The sequence below is a fragment of the Balaenoptera physalus genome (genome assembly GCF_965194825.1).
Source record: "Balaenoptera physalus genome assembly, chromosome: 12".
Classification (NCBI taxonomy): Eukaryota; Metazoa; Chordata; class Mammalia; order Artiodactyla; family Balaenopteridae; genus Balaenoptera; species Balaenoptera physalus.
This window is the reverse complement of record NC_138897.1, coordinates 46,543,041-46,553,146: the sequence shown is the minus strand read 5'-3', so window position 1 is coordinate 46,553,146 and position 10,106 is coordinate 46,543,041. Positions and strand designations below refer to the sequence as shown.

The following is a 10,106-nucleotide window of genomic DNA, read 5'->3' as shown; positions in this document are numbered from 1 at the left end:
CACTATCGCGGGCTCTCTTGTTGCAGAGCACAGGCTCCAGACGCGCAGGCTCAGTAGTTGTGGCTCACGGGCCTAGTAGCTCCGCGGCACGTGGGATCTTCCCAGACCAGGGGTCGAACCCGTGTCCCCTGCATTGGCAGGCAGATTCTCAACCACTGCACCACCAGGGAAGCCCGGAGCTTATTTTTTATAACTGATGTTTTTGCTTCTTGAATTCCCACCCCATTGAGTGGGGAGTGGTGGTGATGAAAGAGTTGAATTAAATTATTCGGTCCATTTTAAGTTCAACTCCTTATCATGGTTATTTCTCCCTCTGCCCTTCTCTGCCATCTGGATGTCTGGGAAGAGAGTTTACATTCCCTGTGGTGAGGTGGTGCTGTGGATTGGGTCTCAGATGGCCTTGCTATCCTCCTGATCCTCTCTGGTTTCTATTCTGGGCAGCTAGTCTGCTGTGGTGCTTGCTCACCAAACCTGCAGCAGCAAGTGATCTGTTCTTCTGGTGAGGCAGGAGGCCAGTTATCCCTTCCTTCATGATTTGCCTCCACCTTGGTTCTAGCCACCCCTCTAAGGTGTAGCTGAGACTCACAGTTCTGGCTACAAGTTCCACAAAGTTACTTTGTCCAGTGATCCCAACTCTCCAGGTGGTTCAATCAGCTACTTTCCAAGGTCCCCATCAGGCAGGGGGAACGGCTACATATCTTCTAAGTCACATGGTAGCTGGTAGACTCTTTACTAATTCTGTATTGCCATTTTTACAATAGTCCAGTGTTGGAGCACGGGAAGACTGTTCAGCAATTGTTTTCCCAATGCACTCAATGACAAGTAAGCCCAGCTTTCTCCCCTTTCAAGTTCTCTCCCAACCCCCTCCAGCATTTCTGCAGAGGTGAAATGTCACCTGTGTCTGACCTTCTTTTTGTCTCACCATTCCCAGTATCAGGAGGGCTTTTATTTATTTATTTTCTTTTACTATTTCGTGACTTCTTTCTTCTCAAAGTATCATTCCTCCTCTTCCTTGGGCCATATTTGCAGTTTGATATTTTATTTTATCTTTTAAAAATTATTGGAGTATAGTTGATTTACAATGCTGTTAGTTTCAGCTGTACAGCAAAGTGAATCAGTTATACATATACATATATCTACTCTTTTTTAGATTCTTTTTCCGTATAGGTCATTACAGAGTCCTGAGTAGAGTTCCCTGTGCTATACAGTAAGTCCTTATTAGTTATCTACTTTATATATAGTAGTGTGTATATGTCAGTCCCAATCTCCCAATTTATCCCTCCCCTGACACTTCCCCCCTGGTAACCGTAAGTTCTACATCTGTGACTCTATTTCTGTTATGTAAATAAGTTCAACTGTACCATTTTTTTTTTAGATTCCACATATAAACAGCATCATATATTTGCCTTTCTCTGTCTGACTTACTTCACTCAGTATGACAATCTCCAGGTCCATCCATATTGCTGCAAATGGCATTATTTTGTTCTTTTTTATGGCCGATTGTAGTTTGATATTTTAAAAATATTGTATTTCATGTGATAAATGTAATGCCAGGGTGAGAACAGATTGCTATGGAATCAATAGAAAGGTGTGGAGGTGGTCCCAACCTACTCTTAGGATGTTAACAGTAGGCTTCCTGGAAGAAGTGGCATTTAAGCTAAAACCTGAAGAATACACAGGAGTTAGATAAAGTGCAGAAGCTGGAAAAGCGTTTAAAAGGAACACATACAAAGGCCCAGAGGCAGGAGAAGGACTTCTAATTCAGAATGTCTTTGGCATAGAGTATTACGGAGGCAGTAACAAAAGAGAAAGCTGAAATGGTAAGCTGTGGTCACATCATGAAGAGCCTCAAAAACCTTGTTTAGGAGTTCTGGCTTTATATTAAAAGCAATGGGGGGAAATCCCTGGCAGTCCAGTGGTTAGGACTCCATGCTTTCACTGCTGAGGGCCCAGGTTCAATCCCTGGTCGGGGAACTAAGATCCCGCAGGCTGCGTGGCTTGGCCAAAGGGGGAAAAAAAAGGCAATGGGTGGCTTGTGTTTTAAGCAAGGAGGGTACATAATCAAATTTATGCTTTAGAAAGACCACTGTGGTTGAAAGAGATGGATGCATATGAAGGAGGCAAAACTCAGGGCCATTTTGCTCCCCCCGACTCAGGGATTAGCCACCATCTTGAATTTTTAAGAATATGCTAGAAAAGTCACATCAGCATATTTGAATGTTGAAGAGATGGATCCTGAAGGAAGGCAAAAGGATGAATAAAAAAAGAGAATAACTGATAGCAGCCAACATCCTTCAGAGGTGGGAAGGAATGCTGAGGGACCAGAGAAGAGAGACCCCTCTTTCATTCTGAAAGGAAGGGGAGAGGAAATGATGGGTGAGATGTAGATAAGTTGACAAACTTGGTAGAGTTCTCATCTTTTTTTTTTTTTTTTTGATAATGAAGGAGGCAAAATCATAGCCATCTGCTCATGAAAAGGAAAGTGGCCAAGAAGGAGTATGGCAAACACTGTTGGCTGACTCAGTGTGGTTCCCAATCCCCATCTGCCCTGCTGCTTTCCCTCTAGGAGTTGAAAACACTTGCTTTACTAGACACACTTCCAACAAGGAAACATAAGCAGAATTTTGCTGGGGTTTCTTGGAAAGCTTTCCCTATTCCTATAGAGGACATGGCCATGGCTGGAGTCCCTCTTCCTCTCTGACTTGACCCCAGATGCCATTTCCAGAGCTGGGACAGCTCTCTTGCATATCTGAGAAAATAAGTATAAAGGAAAGGCCCAAAGAAGTGCAGAGACAGCAGCCAGACAAGTCATTGTTCAGCTGCTGATTGACAGACAGCAGCAACTCGCCTCCAGATTTCTGGTTGCAAAGTCTAATTTGTTTAAGCCACCAAAGGTGGATTTTGTATCCAGAAGCATTCCTGATACAGGAAGTTTCAAGGACAGTGACAAACATCTGACCTGGTCTCTGAAGAGAATGGGAGAGAAAAAGATTATAGATAATAATAAAGGCTCAGATGGAGTGAAATTCATTTAAAAAACACCAATTTCATTTTGGACTATTTACTGTGGAAATTAATCAATTTGATGGGGTGCTAATATGCTAATTTTATCAAGGTTACACCAAGTCATATTAATTCTCCAGTTAGATAAACTAGCACCTTTTACTTATTAGGAGACCTATGCAAGTTCAAGATAACTTAGAGTACTCAGCGACACCCTTTAAAGATTCGTTATTCTAAGATGATATGATTCACATCACTGTCTGGTGGAGAAGTTCATATTATTCACACTGAAGACAATGTAATCTTGCAAAGTTTATGGCAGAAGCAAGTGAAGAAAGATGCTTGCCTCAGAATATTTGATTTAGATTCTGTCATTTTATTCACATAGTATCCAAAAAACTCTTTCCATGATTAAGCAGTAATTCACAATACATGTATCTTTTGAGGCATTTGCTGCTTTAATAGATGGCTTGTTCCTCTCTTTAATTACAAAAAGAATGAGACCCAAATAAAAAGACTCCTACATTTTTAATAAATGAAAATGTACAAAACTCAATACTTATTCATATTTACTAGAGCTACAGAGTATAATCACTATCAGAAAATTCTAAAATTAAAATTTGTATTCTCCTTTCCCCTTACTAATCTAATATTTATCAATATTCTAACTAAGCAGAGCATGTAATCCCACATTTGTCTCAGGAGTTACTCCAAGCACTAGATATGACTGGATTTTCTGATAATGAAATGTTTACACTTCATGAGGAACAAAGAAGTTCACCATGAGGCCTATCTTCCCTTCTCCTTCTAAGGACTTTCATTTCTCATGGTTGCTTCCATATTGGGTAACAGTGGCACCATGGGAGACACGACAATCCATGTATTCTTGTAATACATACAGAGTTTTATTAAGAATCCCTGGAAAGGGGGACATTATGTTATATATTGTCAGAATACTTTAAAAAAATACCAGTCATTTACTTTTTAAACAAGAGAATCTGATTGAATTAAATGTGGGTTAAACTCAATGGACTCTTTGAATTGAACTTTAGTGATTCTCTCATTTGTACAAGAGTATCAAAATCCAAGGTCTTAACATCATGATAAATTGTCTAGAAACTCATTTACTAACAATGCATAAGACCCTGAAAAGGTTGTCCTGTGATGCCTGAAACATGTTCACAGCTGATTTATGCCAGAACAGAGGCCATGAAGAACTCTGAAGGACAGTCATCAGCTGTTAACGGTTTCCATTTCCAGGTAAGTACGCTTCTCCATTATGTGCTGCACTTACCAGGTAACATCAGTCTTGTTTGGACAGTCTTTTCTTCATCTTCCTTATTTCTTTATGTTAAGGTGATCATCAACTTTATATAAGCACCCACAGATAACTGTTCATTATTAGAACACTCATCATATTTAGGCCACTTCCTGAAGACATGTAGAGCAAATCTTAATGCTTTCACTGAGATATTTCCAATATAAATTGTAAAGGAGATAATTCTTTTTTCCTACACAGGAAATTACTTAGTATCATCAACAGTATATATAGATGATATTATACATCAACTATACCTCAATTTTAAAAATTAAAACAAAACAGTATGTAGGTTCTCTGGTTTTCGTAAGAGATGAGTAAAGTCCCTTTACTCATCTGCTTCCTAACAATGACCCTGGACATTTCAGCTTAGGTCTTGAGGTACATATTCTTTTGGGTCTCCTCAATCCTATTCTCATATTTTGAATCTGGTAACAGAAAATAAAACAGTAAATTTATTTTATTATTATTATTTTTGGCCATGCCACGTGACTTGGAGGCTATTAGTTCCCTGATCAGGGATTGAACCCAGGCCTGAAGCAGTGAAAGCGTGGAGTCCTAACCACTGGACTGCCAGAGAATTCCCAGGAAATTTTTTTAAAAAACTGATTTAATCTTTGGTCTAATAACTCCAATGTGCAAGTAATGAAATGGAGAATACCCACTTATATACTAACTCACACATTCCTTCTCAACAGGGAAAATGTACTTGTCTAAAAAGGAACATACTAGTTCATTATTTGTGTTAATAATGGAAACAGCAGAACATGTCTGAGAGTATCTTTTCAAGAGTTGCACTAGGGATGGAAATCCGATTTAAGCTTTAGAATCTCAATCATCTGAACTGACACTGTACTGAAAAGCAGAAAAGCAAACAATGCTGACAGAAAATATTCTACATTCTCTCCTGTGGCTTTTACAACCTTTGAAAGGAAATTGGTGCCCACTGAAACTACCGATTTATACTAAAGGAGTATTGGTGCTTTGTGTCTGCTCCCCTGTTGAAAAAGTTCTCAGTAAATGCTTTGACTCCCTCACAGCACTGATGGGACTTTTTCTCCAGCATGTTTTTTCCTATGTCTGAAAAGATTCGAGCTCTGACTAAAGGCTTTCCCACATTCATGACATTTGAAGGGTTTCTCCCCAGTGTGGATTCTTCGATGTTGAATCAGGATTGCACTTCGGCTGAAAGACTTTGCACACACGTCACATGTATAAGGTTTCTCTCCACTGTGGATCCTCTGATGTAGATTAAGGGCTGAGCTCTGACTAAAAACTTTCCCACATTCATCACACTTGTGTTGTTTTTTTCGAGGACGGTTTCCCTGTCTTCTTTCAAACTTTCTATCTTGTTCACAGGTTCCTCTAAATGTGAAACTCTGGGAAGCATTCATCTGAAGAGTGTTAGAAACTTTGTAATGCAGTTCTTTGCCTGAAGAAGTCTTTCGCCTTGAAGCTGATTTCACATTTATAGTTCCGGTGTCTCTATCTGAAATAATACATGGAAAAGCAAATGTAACCAGTTCTCTGTTCAGAAGGAAGGAAAACGAAATAGAATGATCCAAATGAAATATATATAGCCTATTTTTTAGCTGGCGTGTTTGAAATATAGCATCACAATGTGGAGGATGGAGAGGGTACGGCAGAAAAACTGAGAAGATCAAAAGGTGAAAGAGAAGGTTTATATATTGATGAGGCGGGCAACTATAAAGATGAAAAGCTCTGTGCAAAAGGTAGAATGGTGAGTAGAGGTAAAAAGATACATTAGAAACTGAGGAAAGTCTGGAAGAAAAGAAAGGGCCTAAAAGATGAGGAATTATTGGAGAAGCAGAGGAGCAACTGAAGGAGAGGAATTAAATGTGGTAGTGGGTAGCAATAAGCAAGATTTAGTACAAGAGTATCAATAAACAAAAGTTATAAAAATAAATGAATCAGTCTTTAGACTGTGACCTTGGGGTCCCTCAAAAGGGCCTCATGGACTGCCTGACGGCAGAAGAGGTGGGCTGAGACTGCTTGTTCCTGCTTTAGTCAGAGTAGCTGTGTTTTCATCTGTTTAATATATTGCAACTCCACATAAAATTTCATTGAGAAGAGGGTCATGCTGCTTAAAAAAAGGTTTGAAAATCCAGATGGAGATGATGTCAAGGATTCAAAAATCTGAACAATATTATAAGAATCTTTGAGAAGGAAATAGGACAAAATACTGAGAATGTGCATTGGCAGGATATATAATGGTGGAAGTTCCCACAGGAAGAGGAGGTAGGAGGGGAGACTGGAGACCTCTTACAGAAAGCAGCCTAGATGTGTGTGATGGGTGGGCTGAGAGGCCACCTTCCCACCCCCCCACCATGAACTGAACCCTGCCCCTCACCATTTTGTCTTAAGGTGTGAAGCTCCTTCGATGCCCACTGCAGTTGCTTTTTTGTGGGCTTAAGCTGGCTACGTGGTGTCTCCTGAGTGATTTCACAAGTTGGTAGCTTCTTTGCAAGCATGTCCTCATTTCGTCCAAGAAAGACCTAGAAACAGTTTGGTACTAACTGAGGCTGAAGAAGGGAATCAGGTTGGGACTTGAAGATAAAGTAACAGAGAAGAAACTATCCTGGGACACAGGAAAAGGGAGGAAAAAGGCAGAGGCGCGTTCTGTTTTCTGGCACAGCCGGGAGTCCACTCACCACACTCTACATTTAGTTGTGCTGAGTGGGAGTACAATTTGGGAGCTCTCACCCCAGTGATGTGCCAGAGCTCCTGACTCAGCCTTGTCCCTCATCCCCACAGCCCCGTCTCACCTGTTCAGCCGCCCTGTCATGCTCTTTCTCCAGCTCCTCCAGCATCACCACGGCTTCCTCTCCACTCTCTGGTCGGTTCTCTTGAAACCAAGCCTGCAGCTCCTCAGGCAACATGGCCAGGAACTGCTCCAGCACCAGCAGCTCCAGGATCTGCTCCTTGCTGTGCACCTCTGGCCTCAGCCACTGACAGCAAAGCTCGCGGAGCCGGCTCAGAGCCTCCCGGGGCCCAGGTGACTCCTGGTAGTCAAACTGCCTGAACCGCTGGCGGTAGGTCTCTGAGCTGTAGTAGCTGCTCCAGTGGCGGCTGGAGACCATATTACAGGCCTGCCCTCCCTCTTCCACGTTCATTACCAGAATGCAGTCAGGGTCCCCTGAAGTTTGTGTAAGGAGTTTTGATGTCTCTCTCAATTTTGCAGACATTTGGACTGGGAATAGCTCAGAACTGCTAGGCTTTAATCTTCAAGAAGGTGAAACTCTCCTTATGGACACTCCTAAATATGATTAAAGAGACAAGTGGAAACAAGACAAAGACAAATGCTTCTTAGAACGATACAACTAAGATTAGACACATAAGACTGTACAGAAAGTGCTGCCCTTAATCTTAACATAAACCATGCTTTCAAAGAACACTTCCTTCTTTAAGAGAATCAAAGAGCTCAGAGGCATTAATTTATATACATGAGTAATTCGCAATTTATTCTGAAAATCATGCACATGAGGCTGACTAAACATCACAATAAGAGATCAGCCAGGGTTGCAGAGAAGCTCCTGGAGAACAGAAATAAGGGAAGGCTGAGGAAAGTTATGACTCTGGGTCAGCCTCGAAGAGCCAGTTAATTTTTTCTAGACTGCCGCAAGGAGCTCTAAGGAATAGTCTCACGAGAGAAGTACTTTTGCATAGATTTTTTTTTCAATGCTTACTAATTTTTAAAACAATATTACTTTGGCATTAAAGGGACCATTCAAAAGAAAAAAGCATATTCCTCCATCTTAATGTATTTCCATTTTTTTCATGTACATGTCTACTGCTCATCTGTGACATCCATATTATTTACTTAATTATCTCTTTATTGTAGAATATTTAGGCTGTTTCTAATTTTTACTATTATAAACAATGCTGGGAAGCACATTTTCAGAAAATATACTATTTTTCTCCTTTCAAATTATTTCCTTCAAAGATGTCCCAAGGACTTGACTTACTGGGGTCAAAGGAAAAGGGACAAATATCTTGCTATGTATTATCAGATTATAGAAAACGCTGTATTAAATCACAGTGTCACCAGCAACATAGTGATGTATGGGGGCAACAATTCTCCAAGTATCACTAGCTTGTTAGCAGGATGGGGGTGGGAAGACACTTTCCTTAGTAGCATTTTAGTATATGCATCACTAGTAACTGATAACTAATTTAAACTGTTATGTGCCCCTATTTTTCCTCTTTACAATTTTTTTCCCCACTTCACCGAGAACTCTTCTAGGCACTGAAGATATGGCGGTGACCCGAACAAAGCCTGCGGCTGCATAAAGCTTATATTCTAGCCCGGGAAAGACAAGGTTACCAAATAAATGACACAACTTTATACAGTGCTCCACAAATGAAACGCAGAGAATTTACTATGTGCTAAGCACTCGTCTAGGGATCTTAATAAACATAAACTCATTTAAATCCCCACAAAATCCCTGTAAGGTTCTTTTCATCCCCATGTTGAGGAACCCGCCAGGGCAAGCTCAGGTAACGAGACCAAAGGCAAAGGAGCAGAGCTGGGGTCTGAGTTCAGGCCATCCACACTTTCTACGGTGCTGCGCGGTCCAGAGCCGGTGGCCGGGGTCCCAGCGCAAAGAAGGAGCAGCAGACCCATATGATCCTGAGCCGGAACCGAATCTGGGATCGAGACCGGAGCGACAGGTGGGGTTTGAGGCCACGTGTCTGGAGCCGTCTAGGGGAGTTACACAGAGGGCCCCTAAGCTAAAGCATCCTCTGGAAGTCGCAGGAGTGGCCACCGGGACGCACTTTGTGTCTCCCGCACCAGGAGCGGAGTCTGTGCCGGGTCCACAACTGCTCTCAGTTCCACCCAAGAGACCAAACCCCCAACAGCGCGCGAGGGTCCGTAACGAACCCGGTCCCTGGAGGGGAGGTTTCGCCCAGAGTCCCAGATCCGGGAGTCTTTCCCGAGGGGACCGACTCTCCGTTGGAAATACCTCCTCTGCTGAGCCTGCTCCCGACGGTCCCGGGACACCTTCCTCCACCACACGGCGCCGCTCCCGGACGGAAACCCGACTCCGCGAGACCACACGAGGAGAATGGGCGCGGGGGGAGGGTGCGCGGGAGGTCAGGTAAGCGCGCGGAGGGTGATGGGAGGAGGTCGGCTTGGGGGGCGGGGGTCAGGCGCCACGGGGTACCCGGACAAGGAAGGGGGGGTGCACGCACGCGCTGTGAGAGGCCAGGAGGTGCGGGGACGAGGTGGAGGACGCGGAGAAGCGCTGGGGGCGTGAGGAAGAGGTAGCCGGGGTGGGGGCGGGGAGGGGTATGAAGAGGGGGTGCGCGGGCGCGTGTTGGGAGTGGTGGTGGGGCTACCGTGAGGTGGCCCCAGGCCCGCGGCCATCCCTTCCCCATCCCCCCGGGTGACGGTCGCTTCTCCCGGAGGCCTAGCAGAGCGAAGAGACCTCAACTCTCACCTCCGGCCTAGGAAGGACGACCCCGTGTTTTGGGGGAGAAGCCGGGGAAGCGCCCAACGGGCCGCTGCTTCCGGTCCTCGCGGCGGGGAGGGGGCGGGGCTCAGGATGCCTGAGCGGTTGCCATGGAGACGAGCCGAGGCCCGCGCCTCAGGCTTCCAGAGAGGTAGCTCTTGGACTGCGGGGAAGAGCGAAATACCGACGGATGGGAATCCAGCTGCTCGGGATCCCCGTTCAACGAAACCAGCAGTATTTTTCTCAGAGTACTTTTACTTACATTATTTCGTTTACTCTTTCGATAACCCAGTACGTTTATCCCCATTTTA

At 43.7% G+C, this 10,106-nt stretch overlaps 1 protein-coding gene and 1 long non-coding RNA gene across 4 annotated transcripts in view; one reads left to right on the top strand and one right to left on the bottom strand.

Moving 5' to 3' along the window:
• Positions 1 to 3,358: 3,358 nt before the first annotated feature.
• ZNF396 (zinc finger protein 396) lies at positions 3,359 to 10,087 on the bottom strand. 2 transcript variants are annotated; one of them, XM_082416205.1, is made up of 4 exons: positions 9,784 to 10,087; positions 7,108 to 7,598; positions 6,693 to 6,837; positions 3,359 to 5,810 (listed from the first exon to the last, which is right to left on the bottom strand). In XM_082416205.1, exons 2-4 carry the CDS (start codon positions 7,525 to 7,527, stop codon positions 5,356 to 5,358), a joined length of 1,020 nt encoding a protein of 339 aa, XP_082272331.1. In that variant the 5' UTR covers positions 7,528 to 7,598; positions 9,784 to 10,087; the 3' UTR covers positions 3,359 to 5,355. The 2 variants fall into 2 exon arrangements, with proteins under 2 accessions (XP_082272331.1, XP_082272330.1); XM_082416204.1 differs by lacking the exon at positions 9,784 to 10,087 and adding an exon at positions 9,307 to 9,441.
• The window catches only part of LOC309639212, a 64,443-nt gene continuing 63,858 nt past the window's right edge, over positions 9,522 to 10,106 (top strand). For both annotated transcript variants that reach the window (XR_014251515.1, XR_014251516.1), the window contains exon 1: positions 9,522 to 9,607. This is a non-coding gene — a long non-coding RNA (uncharacterized lncRNA). The remainder of the gene's footprint in view (positions 9,608 to 10,106) is intronic.

Excerpts from the sequence above, each read along its gene's own strand:
- ZNF396 (XM_082416205.1), bottom strand. The coding sequence starts at position 7,527 with ATGTCTGCAAAATTGAGAGAGACATCAAAACTCCTTACACAAACTTCA. Across the intron at positions 6,838-7,107 it reads ATGACAGGGCGGCTGAACAG|GTCTTTCTTGGACGAAATGA; the intron begins GTGAGACGGGGC and ends AACTGTTTCTAG. Across the intron at positions 5,811-6,692 it reads TCACACCTTAAGACAAAATG|ATAGAGACACCGGAACTATA; the intron begins GTGAGGGGCAGG and ends GTATTATTTCAG.